The sequence below is a fragment of the Rattus rattus genome, chromosome 11 (genome assembly GCF_011064425.1).
Source record: "Rattus rattus isolate New Zealand chromosome 11, Rrattus_CSIRO_v1, whole genome shotgun sequence".
Classification (NCBI taxonomy): domain Eukaryota; kingdom Metazoa; phylum Chordata; class Mammalia; order Rodentia; family Muridae; genus Rattus; species Rattus rattus.
Genome location: NC_046164.1, coordinates 73,233,603 through 73,257,000, shown reverse-complemented (window position 1 = coordinate 73,257,000; position 23,398 = coordinate 73,233,603). Strand labels below are relative to the sequence as shown.

At 53.9% G+C, this 23,398-nt stretch overlaps 1 protein-coding gene across 2 annotated transcripts; it reads right to left on the bottom strand.

Annotated features, from left to right (window-relative positions):
• Positions 1 to 4,900: 4,900 nt before the first annotated feature.
• Positions 4,901 to 14,260, bottom strand: Lif (LIF interleukin 6 family cytokine). Of its 2 annotated transcripts, none has more exons than XM_032916713.1 (3): positions 10,647 to 10,864; positions 8,876 to 9,054; positions 4,901 to 8,314 (listed from the first exon to the last, which is right to left on the bottom strand). In XM_032916713.1, exons 1-3 carry the CDS (start codon positions 10,663 to 10,665, stop codon positions 7,904 to 7,906), a joined length of 609 nt encoding a protein of 202 aa, XP_032772604.1. In that variant the 5' UTR covers positions 10,666 to 10,864; the 3' UTR covers positions 4,901 to 7,903. The 2 variants fall into 2 exon arrangements, 1 of the variants encoding a protein (XP_032772604.1); XR_004389471.1 differs by lacking the exon at positions 4,901 to 8,314 and adding an exon at positions 14,234 to 14,260 and having other exon boundaries at positions 8,717 to 9,054; positions 10,647 to 10,767.
• Between the last annotated feature and the right edge of the window lie 9,138 nt (positions 14,261 to 23,398).

Here is a 23,398-nt window from a genome sequence, read left to right as displayed (position 1 = left end):
CAAAACTCCCTTTCCCTACTCTCTAAGAACCGTAAGTGTAAACGTGGAATATTGGCAAGACCATGCTTCCAGAAAGCCCTCCCTGGCCCCACAGTGTCACCTAGTCTGCCTTCCGTGGCCATGTCTCCTGCCTTGCTTTTGAGTATCTCTTAGGAAGAGTCCCTTAGACTCTCCTTAGAGTCTAAGAGTCCCTTAGAATTCAGGCTGAATGGATAACCCAAGATATCTCCCACTGAGATCCCTAATACATACATCTGTAAAGCTATGTTTCCCAAAGTTGAGGTCACAGGCTCTAGGGCATTAGTACCAGCCCTACCTTTGTGAGCAGGCTAGGGCAGAATTCTGACACCCCTGATAGGGGCTAGGATGGGGAGGGGATTCAGGGTTCTGAACCTGTGGGCTATCCACATGTGGCCCTTGCCTGTAAAGATTGAAGATCTTCCTTTCTGGACCTGGAAAGGTTCCAGCTGGCCTGCTAGGCCCAGAGAGGCATGGGGCCTTGGAGGAGCCAGGACAGGCTGCTGACAGGTAGAGCCCTTCTGGGCTTTGATTCATTGACCGTCTGGGCAGGAGCTGGCCAGGCTGCTAAGAATGAGAAAAATGCCTCGCGCATATTTTCCCCTCAGCCGGCGGTTTCACTTAGTGTCAGTACAGTGGAGAGAGCCTGTCTGCTCTGCCTGCTGAACCCCAGCCTGGTCCCCATCTGTGGTCCGTCTGCGGCTCTCCCTCTCTTCTTCACACACACCACCCCCGGTCCACGAGGCTGGATGGAGTGGGCAGGGCTGGACCACGTCCTCATAATTGAAATATTTGGCGCTTGGGGTGAAGCCAGACTTCCCCAAGTCAAAGGGACAGATTCAAGCTGGGCCTCTGTGACTACAGGAAGCCCCGGAAACTGCCAGGATGCCAAAGTCAGTGGTTAAGGACTTTCCGTCAGGGTCCCAGAGGACTCAAGTAGCCTTGGAATACGGTGAGGGCAGACACTCAAGGCCACAAGACCTAGCTCCCTGACCCAGTCTTCTTTCTTGCCTCTCCCTCAGCCTCCTTCAGAACACCCTGGCTGCAGGACTCTGCCCATCACAGAACCTTCCTGGAGAAGGCCCTGCTGCCTGTTCTGAGTTTGTTAGAGAACAGGAAAGGGGTCTTGAAGGTTTGAGGAGATGGTAAAATAAAGGTCGTGAAGTGCTTTCTGTACAAGCGCAGGGACCAGAGTTTGGATCTCCAAACCCATGGGAAAAGCAGGACACAGCCACACACATCTCTGACCCTAGTGCTGGGAGGCAGAAGGAGGGATTCCAGGGCCTTGCTGACCAGCCAGTCCAGCCCAATTTTGAGCCTCGGTTTCAGTGAGAGACCCTGTCTCAAAACAAATAACATGAAGAAGAACAAGGAAGGGAAGCCTTTGCTGTGATACTCTGGCTTGGGGCACATGCAAACACACGCACGTACACGCACCACAGAACTCTCACACACAGTGAACAAAAAGGGCTTCGAAAGTGAGGTGAGCCCGGCAGTGGTGGTGCACACCTTAGTCCCAGTACTCGGGAGGCAGAGGCAGGAGAGATCTCTGAGTTCACCATCGGCCTGGTCTACAGAGCAAGTTCCAGAACAGCCAGGACTACACAGAGAACTCTATCTCCAAACACACACACACACACACACACACACACACACACACACACACACACACACACACACACACACACACAGAGAGAGAGAGAGAGAGAGAGAGAGAGAGAGAGAGAGAGAAAGCAGATAAGGTGGTGACTGCCTGCGATCTCAGGAGGCTGAGGCAGGAGGGTCCTGAGTTTAAGAGTAGCCAGGGGCACATAATGAGACCCTGCCTCCTCCCTCCCTCCTTTAAAGAGCCTTGAAACCCTGAGGGCAGATGGAGGTTTCTGAGACATATTCAGAACCAAGACTCAAAAGTCTCTCCTTAGGGGAAGGATAAAGCCCTACTATGTGTTTGTCTTCCTTGTAGAGTCCCCGCTGGTTTGTGTGGACTCCAGTAAACACATCCCTCCTAGGGATTTAGGTGTTGCTGACAACAGGGCCCTAGGTACCACTGCTTACTCACTGCCACCTGCCAGGGGTTTCTAGGGGAAAGGTCCCTTCAGAACCCAGCCCCACGCCCGGGCAATGCTCACTACCTCAAGCACCCTCCTTTCTGGTTGTGAGAATCGCGTAATGAGATCACATTTCCCCTTTTCCTGGTTGGGGATTTAGCTCAGTGGTAGAGCGCTTGCCTAGCAAGCACAAGGCCCTGGGTTTGGTCCCCAGCTCCAGAAAAGAAAAAAAAAAAAAAAAAAAAAAAAAAAAAACCTTTTCCTTTTGCTGCCAGGAATCTTTGAAGTCCAGCCATGGTCATTGTGTGGTCCCTCGCACCCTGGAAAGTCCTCCCCCAACCCCTTGGTCTTAGTCTTCTTACTCAGTTTGTATCTTCTCTGTCATTGATTCTGTGTTATCGGTATTTTTTGTTTTTTATGTACTTTCCATTGTGAATTGCTGGTCCCGGCTTTGAGAACAATGAAGACTATAATCAGGAGATAAACACACTCGGCTCCATTATGCCATTCACGGGTATTGATGAAAACAGGGTAGATTGCTACAGTAAATGAATTCTCCTGACGCATTCTCATCAAAACTGGGGTTTTAGCTCAGGAAATTCTCTTTCTTCTACGTTAACACTTGAGCCCCTTAGGTAAAAAGCCTGGTACAAAGAGGCCCTTATCAGTTCTGATCACGTTTGCTGTGACCAGGTGCAGAGGACGGCCAGATGGCAACAAAGTAACAAATGATGAGCTCTTTGTAAACAGCTAAGCCCGTGGATTTGTGGATCCAATGGAATGTCCATTAGCAAACAACTGCCCTTTCAGATCAAGGGTCTTGTCCTCTTGAATTCCTGGGGATCCCATAGGCACAATTCCTGGTTCCACAGCTCTGCCATATACCTAAGGGCCTGAAGTCTTTATGATCTGGGTCCTATGGACCTGGGTCTCAATTATCATCAGGGGAGCAATTGTTGGGAGGTTGGTTGGCCCTCTCCAGATTGTCCCCAGCAGCCTGGCTCTGGCTTTGCACTCAGAGCTAGCAGAACTTTTCCTTCTACATCCATCAGGGAGCCGTGAGACTCTCACCGCCAAGCAGGCAGCTGGGCTGTGACGTTCACCCTGCTTCCTGTCCCTGCCATCTTTGGCTAAACAGGCTAGGTCCGGAGAGATAGGCAATTCACATGACAGCTCTGTCCTTCTGTCCCTCTGCTCCCTCAGGCAGCACTTTAGGTAGAGAGGGCAGCTCTCATCTCTGATTGCTCTCACAGGTTCTCACAGAGATAGAGGGTCATAGAGAGAGGCAGGGACCCCAGCCGGCCTTTCCCAGCACTGCTTCTTCCTATCACAAGGCGTTTGTCACAGTACTCTCAGAGTGACCCAATAGCCCTTAATAGTCCATTGTTCTACCAGGCTGGGTCAGGGCCTCTCCCAGAGGGCAGGCAGGTGGTGGATTCCACCCAAGAACCAAAGCCCTGGGTGAGAAAGCAACCCCAGAGGCTGCCGCAGGTCCACACCCCTGCAGCTCCTGAGTGTGCTTCTAAACCTCGTCAATGTAGATAAGGATTAAGGATGGATAACAGCCCGTTTGGGTGCGGCACTGCACATCTGCCTTCAGGAGGAAAGGACACCTGGGCTTCCAGCAAGGGGATGATCCAGAACCTTCCTTGCTGTTGGCTGCCAGGCCTAGGCCACCTTGCTGGGTTGGTGGGTGATGTCAGAAAGGGCCAGTCAGGGTGACCTTCCTCTCACTTCACGTGCCCAAAGATGCCCAGGGAGTCTGGCTTGTTTCTGAAGCTGCAGCCTCTCATCACCGAGGCAAGACACTGAGAGTCCACATTCCTAATCAGCTCCCAGTGAAGGACATGGGAAGCAGTACTGGGGGAGTGGGAGGCAGTCAGTCAGTCCTATCCTGGCGCCGAGGAGATGGGGTGCTGGCTGAAGACGCCCGATGGCTCTGGAAGTTTGTAACCTCCTGCCCTGGACTCCCTGATCCCGGTGAAGCTTGTCCATCAGTGACATCTTCTCAGAAGGGTTAGCCATTGTCTCCAGGCAACAACCAAGATGCACATATGCGCACCAATTCGTAATGCAGAAACCCTGCCCTGCTTTCATAATGAATCTCCCAGGGGAGCCCAAGACTCAAACCCCAGGAGATATTTAGAGGACCTACCAGACACATCCGTGTCTACCAGTTGGACCCTCACTGTCCCCCAAGGAGTAGAGGAGAAAGGTGGCTGTGGAGACCAGCATCTCTTTATGGGAGGAAGTGCTCACTGGGAGCTTTTGTACCCCCAAAAGTCTTGCAGAAATGCTGCCCTGGCTGATTAGTCAGTCCATTTAGGGCACAGTGTCTCGTGTGATTCTGATAGGAGCTGTCCCCTTTACCTTGTCCTTTGGACCAATGCTGGCTATGTTCCGATAGACCCATCCTGGGTGACAGAGCCCCAGAGGGCTGGCATTTCCAAATCCCTGAAGCCCCACGCAAAGAGAACATGAGGGCTTGGAGCTGAGAAGGCTCACGCCCATTGGGCTGGGGACTAGCTGCACCTCTCATTGGGAGGGGTGACCTCAACATTTCTGATGATTCTGGATGCGCTTCAGTTCCCTCCTCAGCCAAACGGGAACAGATTGGTTGGGCTGTTGTGTTTAGTGAAATGACACACCGGTGCTCATGGAAGTCATCTGTCTCCTCGCTTAGTGGCACCTCATATCCCGAACGCCACTCCCTCTGCTATTCCTGGGCCCAAATCCTGCCCTCCCACCCCTACTGGACCAATGGAGGAAACCTCATCTTCCCACCTCCCAACAGTCCCAACAGGCCCTCTCCACATCAACGCACTCCAGAAGGGTCGACAAGAATGGGTTCTTTATTATTTCATTTATTTCTCTTAAAAAAGGGTGCTCCTTCAGTATAAAAAATAAATATCTTAAATACGACATTGAATAAATAAAAATAATCTGTCAGTATGAAACATTCCCACAGGGTACATTCATCAAAGAGGAATTTGTCACCCAAGGCCAAGTCCCTTCCAGAGGAAAGGACAGAGGCCCAGTGGGCTGAACCAGCAGTGCAAAAGGAGGCTAGGCTAGGTGGGGAGTCATTCGAATGCAGACAGCCAGATCATTTCACTTCTGAAGCCACTGCCACCCAAGGCTCCGGGGTCCTGGCCCACAAGCTATGTCTGCTCCGGAGTCAGCAAAACAGAGCGGGATTGCTTGAGTCAGGATCGAGAACACAGACACAGACAAGAGCGGAGAGGAGACGGACCAGCAAACTAACAGTGCTTCCAGGTTCGGGGTTTTGAATAATAAATAAAGGCCCCTATTCTTCTCTCTGTTTAAACTGCAGAATGCCCCAGCCCTTCTTCTCTGGTCCAGACACACTACCCATCATGCTTGGTGGGAGTCAATGCTGACAGGTGAAAGACATCAAGGTGAACAACTGCCTGCCCCAAAAGGCTCAATGGTTCTGGAATGCTGTGCAACGTGGCTCTGAACTGTTGGAGGAAGATGCAGGCAGGTGGTTGCCCCGGGTAGCCAGGGTGGGAGGGGTTGGGGGAGGGGCTGTGCACAGAGAGAGTCCATCGGTCCCTGAGCCTTCAAAGCTGCCAGGTGGGCGGAGCCCAGAGAGTCCATGTCCATATGGATGTGAAGTGACGACAAAACCCAGCAGGCCCCAGGCTGTGGCATCATTTTGGCTTCTAGACAAGTTACCTCTCAGCTTGGAGAAGGGCAGCCCGGTCCTGAGCTGAGCCTGATGCAGCAGCAGCAGGAGAATGGTGGAGCAACTTTGTCGCTGACACGTGTGCCCCCCCACCACCACCACCATAGTCTAGGGTTCCGGGCCTTTCCTAACCCAGAGCTCCAGGGCCTGTCCACCTGCCGTCCAGGTAAAGTGCTTAGAGAATGACAGAAAAAGGTGCAAAATTGCATGAAGCAGAATCCCGCAGCCTAACTGCTAAGGACCGCCCTATTCAGAGGCTCTGTAGACAGCCACTGCCCCAGCTTGGCTGCCTTCCTCCCTACCCTGCTCCCAGATCGAGGGCGTTCCTCTGCTTGCCTGGCCCCAGCACAAAGGAGAGATCAGATCGGATTCCCTGCCTGGGAGCCCAGACATGGGCGGGAGTGGGAAGGCAGCGATGAAGCAAGGACCACAGCTTCCTGGTCCGCGTCCCAGGCGTCTCGGGCCTTGATCTCCCCTTCTCTGGAGCACTGGGCAGCCGTTCAGCCCCAATTCAGGGCCTGCACTGCTCCAACCGCCTGTATTCACCCTCTGTGGGTGTTCAGGCCACCCGAGGAGCTCCCATGCTGGATGGAAGCACGCTGGGTGCCGGGTCAGGATCTCTCAGCACTCCTCAGCTGCAATTTGAGGAAGAAGGAATCAGCTTTGCCCAAGGTTCCAGAGCCATTCACTCCATTATGAATGGCGCACCGCAGAGCAGGAATCCAGGGGGTGCCAGAGAGCTCAGTGGGACAAAACAACAAGAAACTGCTCCGCCCCCTTGGAGACCAGAGGGAGGGGGGGAGAGAGAGAGAGAGAGGAGAAAAAGAGACAGAGACAGACAAAGTGGCTCAGCTCTTTCTGGGGGACCCTGACTCCTAAAAGTGAGTCACAGTGGGAGACAGGGGAGCTAGCCAGCTCTCTGATTTGACCCATGAGCTGTACCTGTAACAATCATCTGCTTCCAGACCAGGCCCCACTAGATGGTGAGACGTGGCCCCAGCTCCGGAGTGTGGAGCCTCTTACTATTTCGGGGAATTAACTTTGCCATTTAAAGCACCAATAAGTTAACATAAATAGGACATAGTAATAAATAGAAAACCGCGCTGGGTCAGACACAGCGCTCTGGGTCTCATCTTCCCTGAGACCCTGACCTCAAGTTCTGCTTCTCCATGCTCCAGGGACCCTAGACAGCCCTCTGGTCCCCTTCAAGTACCTTTGTGACCTCCAGGGTCTCAGACATGACATTCCACTTTATGCTACCTGTCTGTCTGCTCGAGATCACCTGTTCTCAGGGGTTGAGAAGCAGATGAAATCTGCAATCTGCTACTGCCCCAACAATGGCCGCCTTGCTCCCTCTCTGGCTCCTGGACAGTTAAGAGATCCTTCCTGGGAGGACTCTGGGGACCTGCCTTTGCAACCTGCCTCTTCCCACCTGCACCCACGCCACCTCTAGGTCCAGCTGGCAGACCCCAGTCATGCCAGGCTGTGGGGGAAACGGCAAAGAAGATAATTGGGTCTATCAGGCTTTGGTGACCCCAAGAGGGCCTCTATGCTTCCATAAGAGCCTGAACACTAGTGGCCTTCTAGAATCTTCCATCTGACAACCCCTAAAGCCTGAACTCTCTCATCCAACTCAAGAGAAGACACATTCCATCCCAGGGTACCCTCTATCTTCCATCCACAAAACTTCAAAATTAAAGGAGTCCTTCTGGATCCCAGTCCCCTTGGCCCTACCACATCTCAACCAAACCTTCCAAAGTCTTTCTGAGGGACAGCAAATGACCTCCCAGCCCTTTGCTGTCTGCTGTAGACACCTTGTGCAGCTTGTTCACCCAGCCAGTGAACAAGGGGCTGAGTGAGTGAGTGGGACGGAAATCTCTCAGTCCGACACCCTCATTGCCATCGCTAGCTGGTGCTGGGCTGGATGGAGGCTCTGCCGAATGAAGTTTCAACTTCGACAGACTCCATCACGGCCCAGCCCAGAGTGCAGTGAGTAGCTGGAAATCCCTGGGGTCTGCCAGCAGCCCCCTTTGCATTGTAAACCCCCAGCACATTTTGAGCCCCCCTCCCCGCAACTGGATCCTGCCCCTGAGACCCCTCAGTCCACAGTATACTCAAGACCTCCTATCTAGAAGGCCTGGACCACCGCACTAATGACTTGCTTGTATGTCCCCAGGAGCTGGCAGCCCAACTTCTTCCTTTGGAAGGCTTCTTTGCTAGAGTTGTCAGGGACACACGGCACATCCACATGGCCCACATGGTACTTGTTGCACAGACGGCAAAGCACGTTGCTAAGGAGCCCCCTCATGACGTCTGTAGTCGCATTGAGCTTGATCTGGAGGCTCACGGCAGTGGGGTTGAGGTTTTTCTGATCCCAGGTGATGTTGGTCAGGGAGGCTCCCAGGTACGCGACCATCCGATACAGCTCGACCAACTTGGTCTTCTCTGTCCCATTGGCATGGAAAGGTGGGAAATCCGTCATGTTGGGCGCACATAGCTTATCCACATTGTTGGGAAACGGCTCCCCTTGAGCTGTGTACTGCAGAACAGAGGAGAGGTGATGTGGGAGTCAGGGTGAGTGTTCCAGCCTGCCACCAACCCTCCGGGCAAGCTGCACTTCTGTTTCCCCACCTGTGACACGGGGACTCGACTTATTGCCCCGTAGGCAACTAGAATCATTAGTCAGCAACGATCAGAAATGTGAACTCCCTCACCAAGGTCACTGTGACATAAGTGGATAGAGGAAATGTGGCATGTCACAGGTGTCACCTCAGCCAGAACACCACATTCACTTGCACTTTCAGTCACCCCAGCCTCTTCCTGGGCCCCCCCACTGTTTTCAATGACATCTCCTTGCCAATTCACTGTATAGCCTCTTCTCAGGCACCCTGAACCAGGCGACCAGACAGTCCTTACCTCTCACCCCAGCTCTTCCCCCCAACTCGCTGGTGACCTTGGAAGAGTACCCGCCAGTCTCTGAGCCTAGGCTAGGGTGTGGGCAGGAAACCATGGGTTTCCACAGAGCTCTTCCAGCTCTGCAGGGCTCTCCTCCAGACCGGGAAGCTCCCCCCTTCCTCAGTACCTCAGGGAAGTAACTTACATAGGAAATGAAGAGGGCATTGGCACTGCCGTTGAGTTGAACCAGTTGGTTCTTGATCTGGTTCATGAGGTTGCCGTGACACGGGTGGCGTATGGCGCAGGTGGCATTTACAGGGGTGATGGGAAGGGGGCTCCCTGCCCCGTGTTTCCAGTGCAGAACGAGCAGTAGGGGCACAATCCCTAGGAAGAGACGCGAAGGATGAGTTGGAAAGGCTGTAAGCCTGGCTGAGGCTCAAGGGACACTGCATGGCAGGTGGGGGAGGTGCACCTCAGCGAGGCCCACCCCACCCCCGCTCACCATCCATCTGCCTTTAGTCTCCCTCTCTACTGAGGTTCCCTGGCTCTCGGGCTCCAGGTCTCTTGGCCCAGTTCTCCCTGCTTTCTCTTTCCCTGTCGTTGGCCCGTTTCCCCATCTATGCCACTGGATTGAGTAGAGAAGCAAGGTATCAAGATAGGAGCTATTTGAACCATCCGAAAGCTAGGCCCAGGGAGCCACTCAACCATCTAGCCCTGGTACCCTAGGCGGATGGTATTAGGTCCAGCAGAGGAGAACGGAAGTTAACCCTGTCTTCCCCCTCCCAGGATGGACCAGATTCTTAACTCAGTGTTCATTGGCCCAGGGCAGCCTAGAACTCTGAGCTTGCAGACCGTACAGGCCGGGAGCTGGGGTTTCTTTTGACCCTCTCTTAAAACTGCCACTAGACTCTGGCTTCCTAAGACAATTGCCTCTTATCCCATCTCCCTCAATGAGGCTAGTCCCCTGTGGAGAACTTTCCACCTGTTTGTTCTGCAGGTGCCCACTCCCCAACCAAATCATCTTTCACCACCCCCACCCCCACCCTGCTCGCCACAGTTCCCCCCCCAAGTCCACATACATTGGAATGAGAGGAAATGGTGCAACCAGGAAAAAGACCGAGGGAAAAGGTCGCAGGCGGACACGAAAGAGGAAAGCGAAAGGTGTCAGGAGAGCCGGGAGCTGTCCGGGCCTGTCCAGGATCACCCCTCCCCCGGGGCGCCTGCTCCTCCTTCACTTTCAGCTACACCGGCCCCTTCACCCGAGCCCAGCCTTTCCAACACCGGGCTAAAGACACCAGAAAGTGATATGAGGCTGAACTCGACTCTTAAGGGAGGCTGGAGACCTCCCACCTGAACTCCCCATACTGGGTCTCAAAGACCCTAGAGCCTTAAGTTCATTCCCCTGGAGTCCTCTATTGATCTCGGCACCCCCAAACACTACTAGGGCCCCGGGATGGCTGCGGGGGTACCCATACCTGCATCTCACATCGCGCCAATCACAGCTTTCCAGGCACTAGCAGACGGAAGCCGCACCTGCGCCGGTCCTGGCCGGAGTTTGCAAGCTGCTCAGCCGCCTGCGCCCCTCCCAGGGAGCAGCCCGGGACGCAGTTGGAAAAGAGAAAGCGGAAAGAAAGAAAAAGAAAGAGGGAGGGTGAATCTAGGCGACAGCGGAGAAGTAAGAGCAGCGCGGGAGAGCAGTGGGGCGAGGAAAGGAGGCGGTGGAGCGAGACTGTGCCGGCTGGGTCCCTCACCGCCAACCTGCTGGCCCCGGCGGGCTGGGTGCGCGGTGACCGGACCATGTGCGGCGCTCGCTCCCGGTCGCCACCCAGCGCCTCCGGCGGGCCCGGACTGCGCGGGCGCCCCAAGTGTCCGAGTGGCGCGGCGGGCGGGTGTCCCGCGAGTGCTCGCCCAGCGCCCCAGGCTGCCAGCGCACCCGCAGCGGGGACTCGTAATCGGCGCCCGGCGCATGGATTTACCTGTGGCCAAGACCTTCATTATGGGCTGGACTCCAGAGGGCCTTGGAGGAGACCTTAGATGCAGGCCGTTTTCAGAAGTTCATGCTCAAATGGGGAATTTGCCTGATTTATATACTGGAGCCTGTGTTGTAAGACAGAGAAACAGCTATATTTAGCCGGGATCCCCGGTCCAGGAAGTTGTTTGAGGTGCATCATAGGAAATTATGAATGGAAGAAAGTGAGAGTGAAGGGGGAGGGGGGAAGAGTGAGGGGGGGAGGGTGGGGAGGGCAGACTTTTTCCTTCTTCTAAGAATTTGATTGATAAAATTATAATGAAGTCTTCAACAAAAAAAACGCCCTGTGGTTTTCCTGAGTGGTTTGCACTGGGCGTTGTTTGCAGATGGGTCTGGTGGGGAAAGGGTCTCAGGGGGGTTCAGAGGGGTCCTCAGCCTGTGCCCTTCGGACTTCCCAGTTTTATCTGAGTTTGGGAGGGTGGCAACAGACTAGAGGCTGCCTTTGTGCCCCCTGGTAGGGGGGCTTTGTGGGGCAGCAAGAGGAGTTCCACTGAGAAGCAGTTTCCAAGAAGTGGGGCTAGGGCCCCTTTGAACTTTAGACAGTCATAAAGTGGAGCAGAACGAGGACGCTGGAAGCCACCTCAGGGGTGGCCATTCTTCAGTCTGCCCATTGCCAGTGGGCAAAGAGATGACAAAGGGGTTTGCTGCCGGCGGGCCGGAGGACCTCGCCCCCTTACAGCCATCAGCGCGTCCCTTCTATGGACTGGTACCTGGGTTGGAACCTGGAAAGAGTATGAGGTTGTATCTCTTTGGGAACTATCTGGACAGGAACTGCAGCCTAACTACGTTCAACGGACCCCTAAAGCAATGGTCCAGGGAAACTGGGCAAAATGGGACTCCCACTTCCCCGGGGTGCTAAGTAACAGCCGGAGAAACGGAATGGCTGACACTCTTTGGAAGCCCCTTAGTGCTTGGCCTCGGAGTACGAAGGTGACTGCTAACAGGTGCTTTTGCGGTCTAAGGCAGGATCCCCAGGGTGGGTCCTCGCTAGTAGATTAGAGACTCTTTGAGGGACAGTGGGGAAGAGGACAGGCTGAAATGAGATCAGGGTCTCCCTGCTAAATATGAGGTAGTACAGAGAAGCGGGCGGTGAGAGAGCACCAACCAAACATACCCACCTAGGGCCATGTTATCCCCTGAGCCACCGGCTCCTTCCAGACCTGGAGATGTCATTGCCCTGGGGACCCTATCCCAACCTTTCCATCTGACCTGGCGCCAGACCCAAGTGGGACCCTCCGTTTTCCAAAGTATTGCCTGGCCACTCAAGCCCCTTTGCTCACCCACATCCCCAGCTCCCGCCTCATTCAAGACCTACCCAGATCTCCTACCAGGATGCCTTGTGCCTGCTGTTGGGCTCACCCCACCCCCGCCCCACCACACATACACCCTGCCTCCTCCAGATTCTTGTTCTTTGTGGTCTTTTGGCAGATCCTTGCATATTGAGGTGATTAAAAACCACCCCTTCTGGCTGGTACTTCCCGGCAGGGAGGGGAACTTAGAGACCAGGCTGGCGTCCTTACTTTCTCCCTGCACCCCAAACACCTTGTCTCTTCACCGGTGACCCCATCCGGGGTTTACCATCCCTGTACACATAGGTTAGCATGCGACTACACACTCCACACATCCCAGTGCCACCCCACCGGAACTACTCAGAGCACACAAGCTCTAAAGGAGCCCTCATCCACTATCATGTCTTCCAAAAATGACTCTGCCTGCCTTCCTTAGCATGGGCCCCAAATCTATCAGCCCAAAAAGCCATCATGGTCCTCTTTATCCATCTCCTGTCCCCAAGGCTAACTGAATGTTCCAGTCACTGCGACCTCAGCCCTAACTGCTCTATTCCTGGGCCTGGCTCTCCTCTGCACCCCTCCGGAGAACTTCCGGGCCTTGCCCTGCTTGCTGGATCACTAGACCCCACATGGGTCCTACAGGCCCCACTCAATAGCCATTTAATCTCAGCTCCACCCTACAGGAAACAGGAAGTAGGGACAGGTTCCAGAAGACACTGACACTGGGATCTTTTAATTTCAGTGTCCTAGCTGACTCATTTGTGCCTCAGTTTCCCTTCTCACAGTACCTGACTTAGTCCACGCTCCCCCAGTGCTCTGGGCCCCTCGGTGCCCCAGGCCCTGCCTCCTGCTCCAGTCCATGTCTGAGCACCACCTGTGATAGGCCTCTGAGGAGACGCCAGGAAAGGTCTCCGTGCAGAGCCGAGCCTCTGTCTTCAAGCTGCCTGCAACGTGGCTGGCTTCAGCTGGAGTTTGCATCCGTCCCTCCGTCCCTCCCTCTCTGTGCTGCTGTATGTGTGTTTCCCCTCTGCTCCCTCACCGAAGGCATCCTCCCTTCTTGGCTGCCTGTTCCCAGGGTTGTGACCCTGGGCCCCACCCTGGAGTGGCAGCCCCAGCCCAGCCCCTTCCAGTTGTGATTTCATCTGCAGCCTGTCCAGCTCCTGCACTCTGGGCCTGCTCGGGTTTGACAGGCTTCAGGATGAGGGGGACAGCCAGCTTCCACAGGGAGAATCCCTCCGTAGGGATAGGGCTGCCATGTCTGACCCAGGTGCAGTGTCCAGATGGTGGTGTCTTCTCTCCAGGAAGTGAGTTTATAGACTGGCCTGGAAGTCTAAGCTAGTCTGGGCCTTCCCAAAGCCCCTCAGAGCTCTCTTTCCCATCCACTGTGACACATATGGCCAGTTATCCTTGATGTTCCCACTGACTTTCACTCAACAGTTACGACTCTCTCCCAGGATCTCATAGCTACCTGCTTTTCGTGTGTGAAACTTAAGGGGTTAAGCAGGTAAAGACATGCACAAAGAGTTAACAGCAGAGCCCTGTCCTCTGGCTCGCAAGAGACCGTCTATGAGGCAAAAATGACTTTCAGCAGGAAGAGTCCCTCAACCTGCTGCAGGCCTGACCCGTTCACTCGGCCTTGGTGCCCATTCTTTTTTTTTTTTTTTTTTTAAGTAGAAACACATTGCTCAGTCTCTGAGGACTTGGAAGGGGTCTGCTCCAGACAGCGCTGGTCAAGAGGGAGCCCTCAGCACAGATGCTATCTAATTTTGTTAAGTGTTTTACACCTTGAAAGCAGTCTGGGCAAAGGTAGGAGGAACTCTGGTGGTTTGAAGTGTGTGTGGACTTTGACCTCATTTAGAAGCAAGCTGGAGATTTGGCTCCGTGAGGTACAAACTGTGTGGCTTTTGGGAAGTGGACCCTCTCACCCTCGGGGTCTTCACTGCTAAGTGAGAATGGTAACACACACACACACACACACACACACACACACACACACACACACACACACACACACACACACACACACACACACACACACACACACTGGATTGGTTGGGAGGACCTGGGGTCCAGCAAGCCTCCTGTGTCAGTGTGGACTCTAAAGACTCCTCTGTGAAACAGAGATCTTTGTCCTATCTAAAGATGAAGAAATGAGCACACTCCAGGGCTAAAGGCAAGACAGACAGGAAAGGGGGGATTCCTCACCCCACAGCTCCCAGCTTCAGGGGTACCTCAGAAAAAATACCTTAAACAGGATATCAAGAACTGGTATTGCAATCTGCTGTCCCCCCCTCCGGCATCCCCCCCCCGCATCCCCCCCCAGCCACCCCCAATCAAGGCTTGAGCTGAAGACAGTTGCTGGCTGGCCCTTACCAGCCCAGGAGCTGATTCAACCCCAGACTCCATCTGAAAAGCTCAACTCAGAGGAATTTGAATCACCGGCTGCCCCCTGCAGAGTCCCCGGGGGATGGAGTGGGGGGGGGGGACGACGCGCGGGGGTGGGGGCTAGCCCCTTGCCTGCTTGCTGTCTCTTTCCTGGGCCCTGGGGCTCTCAGTCTCAGGAGAAAGGACCGCAGAGCCCTGGCTGCTTGCAGGGTTTGGGGAGGTGTACTGTCAGCCAGGCATCCTGTGTGGGCAGTGGTTACTCAGCAGGTAAGTAAGCAGCTCTCCGGGCACTGGGAATTCCCCAAGACCAATGACCCAGATGCGGAGCTGCCCCACAGCCAGGCCAGCCCCATTCTCCCTGCATCCTCCAAGATCTCAGTTCTTCAAAACACAGAGCCTCAGCTGGGCTTTGGTGATCTCACCTGGAAGGTGAGCACGAAATTGTGAGGTGAATTCTGAGAGGAAGCTGGGGGGGCTGGAGGGTGCTTCTCAAGGCCCGGTCTGGCGACAGGTGTCAAAGGAAATAGGAGAAACTTGAGAATGTTCCTGGCAAGGACTTGGTAGCCAATAACATGTCCCAAAAGGCAGAGGCACCTCCATTGTCCACGTTGAAAAATGAGGGCGTCCTTAGACCTACAGCCCCGACTCTGGTTCACTATGGAGCTGATATCCTTAAGTTGATACGTTACTTTTGGAACCAGGTGAACCGTGTTCCCAGAGAGAGGATGGGATGAGCTGTTCGGCCAGAAAGACTGTGAGCTCTGAATCCCACACAAGCCATACACCACCTGTGTGACTCTGGGGGATGGCTCCTCTCTGAGCCTCAGTTTCCCCTCTGAAAACAAGGATGATTCAGGATAGATACTCAGTCGACTCAGGCCAATGGGGAGCAGGGAGCTTGGACCAGGCCTGAGGACTCAGCGTACTCTGCTGGTTAGGGTTGGGCTGGCTTCTGGGTCTCTCGGTCCTTGGGAGTGGACATGTGTGGTCAGCCTTGGAGAGAGCATCAGTAAGCCCTCCTATCTCGGTCCTGGAATCTGCTGCTTCTTACCCTCACCCCATCAGATCTCTGGCAGGCACCAGTGACACCCGCTCAGAGCCAAAGAAAAGCCAGAAGCGGTCTGGCCAACAGCCAACGGCCCCAGCATCACTCGACGCTTCCTGACTAGTTCTGCGTCAAGAATCAAACTTCTGGAGGTGAATCAGAGTGGCTGCATCCCCCCCCCCCCCAGTTCTGACAGCAACAGCAAAGGAAATAGCAGCCCACAGAGCTGACCCTCAGCAGGGCTGGAGGCCAGGGTGTGGCACGGTGGGTGGCCGGTCCCACCCCTGACGCTGCCCTCCCATCCTCTATCTGTAGGCTAGGCTGCTCTCCCCCTGGTCCAGCATTTTGTGTCCCTGTTGAATAAGCACTTATACTTTGGCCCTCTTCCCCCTGAATGTCCAGGACGCAGAGGTGGCAACGCTTTCACACCGGCCTCTAGCGCCTCATGAGTTATAAGGTACTTTCAAAGTACGCTGACATTGCCACAGCAAGGGCGAGCATGCTCCCTGAAGCACTCTTCCCAGTTGTCCATAGGTGTCCCCATAAATGTAGGCCTGGCCCACAAGGTCTATGTGACTTGCCCTAGGACGGCTGTTCAGCAGCTCGCAGCACAGGGTACCTGAATTCTACTGTGCCTTCCACTGAAGCCAGCTCAGGAATGGGCCAGAGGTGCATTGTAGGCCCAGGTATGGACAGGCCAGAGGCACGGTGTGAGGGTGGAGGCCTGGCATCAGGCCAAGCTGTGATGAAGTCCCTTGCAGAGCCCAGCTTTTCCAGAACCACTTCTTTCCTCAGCCTCAGACCCTCAGGGCTCCCTGCCTTACCTAGGTGAGGCTGGGGACAGTCACAACTACCAAGCCTTTCCTCTTAGGCATCAAGAGCCCTTCATAACACACCACAGGAGGAGGAAGTGGCTGGGCTCCTTCAGGGTGGCCTAGGCCCAGGGGCCCAGCTGCTTCCAGAAGAGGGCGCTCTACAGAATCCTTGTGAGTGAGAAGCTTCCTGGAGTCTGTGTCTGAGTCTCCGTGAGCTTGTGTGCATGCACGGTGTCAGTGTTGAGTCTGTGTTCATCAGTGTCTGGCCCTGTTGTGCAAGTGTATGTATTTGATTAGGGTGTTTGTGTGTGTGTGTGACTAAGACAGAGCTCAACTTCCCAAGTCCTCCCCCCACCCCGTGTGTGTGTGTGTGTGTGTGTGTGTGTGTGTGTGTGTGTGTGTGTGTACCCATTCGTGCATGCATCGGCATACACATGTGAGTGTGCACGCATGTGTCCATGCCTGTGTGAGCCTGTGTGGGTCTGGGTAGTAGACAGACATGACCCTGTGCATGTATGCGCCCATGTGTGTTTCTGCCTCTCACTGTCTGGCCCCTGTCCCTGGGAATCATAGGGCAGCCTCGTGTCATGAGGGGCCACCGGCAGCTGGTTCCTTCCCGCCCTACCCCTCCCACCCCCCGGCCACCCCTGGATTTTTGGCACAGGGACAATGCTGATGTCAGAGCCGAGCTGTCAGCTTCCTTTCCCCCACTGGATTTTCTGAGACAGAGAGAGAGAGAGAGAGAGAGAGAGAGAGAGAGAGAGAGAGAGAGAGAGAGACTGACTGACTGTAGCACAGCTGCTATTAAATAACCACGGGTGTGTGTGTAAGGGGTGGGGGTGGGGGGCACTCATCGGTTTCCTGAACTTGGAGGCAATAAACAGAACAGGAAGCAACAGTGGACAGACACACAGGAAGCTGGAAGTTGGCCGCAGAGGTAGGGCCTGGCCTCATCTCTGTCCCCTCTTCTAGTCAAACTCACTAGGGCCACCTAACTGGACCAAGAGGTGACACTGGGGAGGTGGCCCAAGCCCTGTCTCAATGCTTGGTGCCAGGAAGACTTGAAAAAAGATCTCTCCCCCGCCAAGGATGTTAGGAAGGGGAGATGTGAGGGAGAGAAGAGAAAAGAATGAAGGGTCCCATCCTGAGTGAGAATGGAGGAAGGGTCCCATCGTGAGATGAGGCTGGGAGAAAGACTCCTCAGGGCGAACTGTCTACTTTCTGGGAAGAAAAGAATAAGTTTTGGACTCCTCAGGGACAGAAGCAGTTTGAGTTGCTGGGACAGTGGGACACAGCCAAGACTGGCTACCCTGTCAGGAAGCACAGCTTGGCTCTACTCTCACACCAGTCCTATACCCTGGAGCCTCTGCAGGCCTTCCAGGTCACAAGTCGGCATACCCACCAGCCTCAGGACCCCTCCCACTCCGGAAAGAGCATGCAGAAAAGACATCCTCCAGCCCCACTCCCATTTCTCCTTTGACACACTTGGAAACTGAACTTGGGAGTTGAATTGTTCAGGGTCACAAAGGGTGCAAAGTTCTGTGTCCCTACCCCAGTCCACCCTCACCGAAATAGGCCCAGGAAATCTAATGGGTAGTTGGGGCAGCTAGGAGATGCTCAGGGCAGTAAGATCTGTCAGGGGCTCTGGGGCCAGTCATCCCAGGGGAGCACCCCCTTCTGCCTAGGTAGGCCAGGTGGCCAGCGCTTATCAGCCACAGGGCTCCATGACAAAAATCCGCTCTGATCTCCTGCCCAACTGGCCTCACCCTACCGCACCCCTGCATCCTGCTTCCGTTCCCTGTCTTTCCAGGTGAGACCTGTGCCTGGCACTTCTCACAGTGGGTTCTGTGAGTCCCTCAGCTGTGGCATCTCCCCTGCGAAGACTTGAACCTGCAGGCTGATAGGTGAAGACCGTCTTAGAGGGAAGATGGTTTTCTTTAACACTCACCTTAGCACCCCACCCCCACCAGACACAGACTCCTTGTCTATCTTTCCAAGCAGGGTGTGACTGTTAGCTGGAACAGAGGGGCCATGGACCCTGGAGTCGGTCAGACCTCCCTCAGATTCGGTTTTAGCTCTGTCACTTACAAGCCCTACCACCGGAGGCAGGTGGCTTCATCACTTAAACCTCAATTACAATGTGTGCAAAAGTGGTAACAGCGCCGTCAATCATAAGTTGGCAAAGCCACAGATACACCTTTATTACGGACACCTTTATCCGATACAGCTTCAAAGGTAAGACCCAGAGAGGGGATGCCACTTTCCCAAAGCCACACAACAAGTCAGTAATCATATGTCCTGATGCTTGTCCTGGGCTGCCAAGGTTCAAAACGACTTTGCTTGTGAGGATTCAGAAGGGACTTACTCCTTGAAATCCCATTGCCTTGACTAGATCCAGTCATTGACTTTGGGGGTGTGGATGGGCTCCCTCAGTAACCTGGAAAACCGAGCTTAGGGTTCTTTGCCCTGTAAACGCTTAGCAGCTCCAAGCCCTGGTCAGCAGCGCCCCCTGCTGTCCAGAAGTAGCAGGTACAGTCGGCTCGCCGGCTCGCCGGCGCAGCCGGTACCAGTAGGAGGGTGGAGCTGTGTTGGTGGATTTGAGGAAGTGAGTGGGTGCCTGAGGTTCAGAATGGGGGTGGGCAGAGGCCATCCGCCAACACAGGGGAAGAAAGCTCCTCTTGAGGGCTTCCAGAGAAGCTTTGCCTTAACATCGGCAGGATGTAGCTCAAAAGATTGGCCACAAGGGGGTGCCAGAACCACATGTAGTGGTCAGTGAGGCACAGCCTTACCACGGTTCTGGGGGTAGCGGGTAGTGGCCTTTTCCTGGTCCAGCTACCTGCTCCCTGCTCCCACCTTGCCCCGACACTTCTTACAGGCTATCCATTTTTCAGGGGGGGCATGGTGACCCAGAGAAGGAAGATGAACTGCCTAAACTCACACAGCATGAACCAAATTCAGCCCAGGGACACCTGGTTGTACAGACTGGTCACAGGCACCCCTTACTCCGTCCTGTCCCGGCACGGCATGACATGGACAGGATCCTGGGAACAATCTCCCATCTTTTTAGCAGCCCCCACCGGGTTTGGAGAAACAGTGACAAGTTCGAGGTAAAGCCAGCCTCTCTTAATTTTGGATGCCAAGCCCCCAATGCAGGGCTCTACACAGACTTGATTTTTGTTTTCCTCTCTCTTTGTCACTGTCCTGGAGCTCGGATGCCCAGGTTCGAAGACCAGCCAAGCTCTGATCTGGCTCAAGGTCAAAGGCAGACGAGTAATGACCTTGGCTGATCAAGTTCCCCAGGACACCCATGAAGGCCCCTGTAGACTGCTACAGCCGTCATGGACAGGGACCGTCCTCAGACGCTGCATCTATTGGAGGGTAAACGAGAGAGACCTCTGCAGGCTCAAAACTCACTGATCTGAAAATAAAGAAGGGAATCTGAAGTCCCTTGGGAATCCAGGAATCAAGACTACCTGTGGAATCAGGCTGACCCTACCACGATGGTAAAATGCAAGGTCTGAACCCATGTGCTCTCTCCACTGTCCTTTACCCATCCTGTGAACTTTAACCCACAGGGCACTTTCACAGCTGGTCTCGCCAGCTTAGCCTGGACATCCTCCAAGAGAGTCTTCCAACCCTGTCTTACAACGCATTCATTACAGATAAGGAGACCAAATCCTGGAGGGTTGTGTGGGCCAGCAGGTGCCCCTAATGCCCAGGGGAGCAATTGCTGGACCATCTACCCTCCTGGAGATAAGTGTGGGGAGCAGCGGTGCCCCTCCATACCACCCCTCAAGGGAATCCTACCGTGGTCTCGCAGCTTGCACAGTTGTCCAGTCTTCAGGGCAACACCATCGTTGTTGGGCCCCTCTGCTTCCCTCTCCTGCTGAGACTTCTCTGGCGTTGGCTCCTCACCCTGCCCCCCACCTGACTTCCGTCTGAAGCTGGTGGCCTGAGGCTCCCCCCACTTCCACCCCACCCCCAAGCTGAGGACCAGAGAGGTAGAGAGCCCACACCAGAGATGGAGCCCGACCCCGGGGTGGGAAAGGTGTTGCTGAGTTGCTGGTAGGAGAAGCAGGGTTGGGTGTGGGGAGGGGGCGTCCCTGTACTTGATGCCCCTGGGCTGCGTGGCAAAGCCACTATGGCCTGAGTCACAGCTGACTGGGCCGCGCCTAGCCTGTCTGGGTGACCCAAGCCAGCATAAGGCAATGACTGGGCAGCTCTCCTCATGACCAGCTGGGGTCGACCTTAGGTGTTTTGACTCAGACCTGCCACGGGCTGTGTGCACAGCCACCATCCTCTGTCCCTGTCCCAAGAGCCTCAGGCCTATAGCTGCCCCTGTCCCAGCCCCCACCTCATAACCCGGGGAGCTACCTGGCCCTTCTGATCTGCAATCAGCCCCAGGCTTCAGGGCCCCACCTGCTGTGGGACCTTCGGCCCTCCCTGGGCAAGCCCTGCCCTTGGGGACACTCCAGGAAGCAAGCTTTGTTGCTTGTGCTGAGGGCCTCTTGATCCACTGTGGACTGTGACCTTTTTCTTAGTGCTGCAAGGGGTTCTGTGGACTGCCCTGACAGGCCTGGTGTGGACAACCGGAAGACGATTGGGAACAGAGACTAAGAGAAGAGAGAGATAGAAAAGAAAAAACAATAAGGGTGAGAGGGAGGGAGGGAAGGAGGGAGGGAGGGAGGGAGGGAGGGAGGGAGGGAAGGAAAAAAGAAAAGAAAAAAGGAGAAGGTAAGGTATGAGGGGAGGGAGGGAAGGAGGGGGAGAAGGAGGCACTGTTTACAGTTTACAAACCTGCCTAGGACATACTAGCCTATAATTTCCCCAGGAAATCCCATCTTAGGGAAGTGAGCTCCAACAACACAGTGTGCAGAGAGAAAACCGTGGCTTGGCCTAAGAAGGCAAGTAAGAGAAGGGCAGAGGTCAATTCCTTTCACCTGCAAGGTCTTCCTTCACCTCTCACTGAAGAGAAGATAAATCAGGTTAAAGTTGGGATGCGGGGGCGGGGCGGAGACATGGCCCGGGAATCCATTCTCTCTTTCACCTCCGCGGGGCCCTGGACATGCTACCAGGTGAAACATCTGTACTCACAAAGTCATTTTAAAAATTAAAACGGGGTGGAGGGTTGGAGAGACAGCTCAGCGGTTAAGAGCACTGACTGCTCTTCCAGAGGTCCTGAGCTCAAATCCCAGCAACCACATGGTGGCTCACAACCATCTGTAATGGGATCTGATGCCCTCTTCTGGTGTCTGAAGACAGCGACAGTGGACTCACAAACGTGACACAGGCTTTTAATTCCAGCACTCAGGAGGCAGGGGCAGGTTAATCTCTGTGTTCAAGGTCAGTCTGGTCTACAGAGTGAGATCTAGGACAGCCAGGGCCACGCAGGGAAGCCTTGTCTCAGAAAACAACAATCCGGGACAGTAGTTAGCAAATGGCTCTGTGGGTAAAGTGCTTGATGCACAAGTAAAAGCCCCTGAGTTCGAGTCTCTACATGGTAGCAGCCTGTGACCCCAGTCCTGGGAGGCACAGATAGATCTCGGATACACGTTGGCCAAGCAGCCTAGGCAAATGGTGAGTGTCAGATTCAATACGAGATTGCAGTGTCCGGAAAAAGAAAGTGGATGGAGCTGGGGAGATGGCTCAGTGGGGAGATGGCTCAGTGGGGGGATGGCTCAGTGGTTAAGGTATTTGCTGCTCCTGTGAAGAATCCAGGTTCAGCCTCAGTAACCACAAGCTGGCTTACATAGCTCCAATTCCAGAGGGTAGAACACCCTCTTCCAACCTCCAAGGGCATCAATTGCTCAGACAGACAGACAGAGAGAGCACAATAGACATAAAAATAAATAAATCTAAAGAAATGAGAGGGCGGAGGGTCTGGAGAGACGGCTAAGGAATAGGAACATTTTGGCAGCCACTCAAGTTCATTTCCTGGCACTTATGTCAGTGGCTCACAACTGCCTGTAACTCCGACTCCAGAGGCCTCTGCAGGCACCCGTACTCCCATGCACATATACACATAACTTTAAAAATAAAGATAAAAATCTATTTTTTTTTTTTTTGGATACAAGGTTTTATCATGCAGCCTTGCTGTCCTGGAACTCACTCTGTAGACCAGGCTGACCTCAAACTCACAGAGATCAGCCTGCCTCTGCCTCTTAAGTGCTAGGATTAATGGTGGCACTACCACCCACTCCCCACAAATAAGACCTTATTCTTTTTTTAAAAAAGGAATTACTATGGGCTGGAGAGATGGCTCGGCGTTTAAGAGCACCGACTGCTCTTCCAGAGGTCCTGAGTTCAATTCCCAGCAACCACATGGTGGCTCACAACCATCTGTAAAGAGATCTGATGCCCTCTTCTGGTGTGTCTGAAGACATCTGCAGTGTACTTCATATAATAAATAAATCTTCAAAGGAATTATTATTTAATTTATGTCTTCAAGTACACCGTTGCTGTCTTCAGACACACCAGAAGAGGGCATCAGATCCCATTACCGATGGTTGTGAGCCACCATGTGGTTGTTGGGATTTGAACTCAGTAACCTCCGGAAGAGCAGTCAGTGCTCTTAACCTCTGAACTATCTCTCCAGCCCCATACATCCTTTTTAAAAAAAAAAAAAAAAAAAAAAAAAAAAAAGCAGAAACATTAGGGAACATCCTTACACCAATCTCTGATGTCCATATATGACCTATTGATTCAGGTAAATACCACATTTATGTGTGGTGCACACACAGATTTCGTTTTTGTTATCAGAGAAAGCCGATGTGGGGCCACAACACTGTCATCTAGGAGGATTGTAAGTTCAAGGCCAGCCTAAACTCCACACTGAGATCGCATATGCAGCAAACAGAACAAAACCACAGTAACCCTGAGGTGTAGCTCTGTGGGATGACCCTTGCCCACATGCTCAAGGCCCATGGTTCTGTTCCCAGCAGCAAAACAAAGACAGCTGGAACAGTTGAGTCCACAGAGGCCCATGGAAGGCCCAGGTCCTCACGTGTGTCCTTTTGTGTCTAGGATGTGAGCATCCAGATTGTGGGCTCATTGGAACATAAAATGTGTCTGCTAAAACCCCTTCTCTGACCATTGAGCCTCTCGTCCTAGGGAACTTTAACATTTTCACTTACTTATTGTTAATTTTGTGTATACGGTGCTTGGT

What these genes read in the sequence shown, in the direction of transcription:
- Lif (XM_032916713.1), bottom strand. An exon ending in ATGCCCTCTTCATTTCCTAT is followed by an intron (nt 8,315 to 8,875) that starts GTAAGTTACTTC and finishes TCTGTTCTGCAG; the next exon opens with TACACAGCTCAAGGGGAGCC.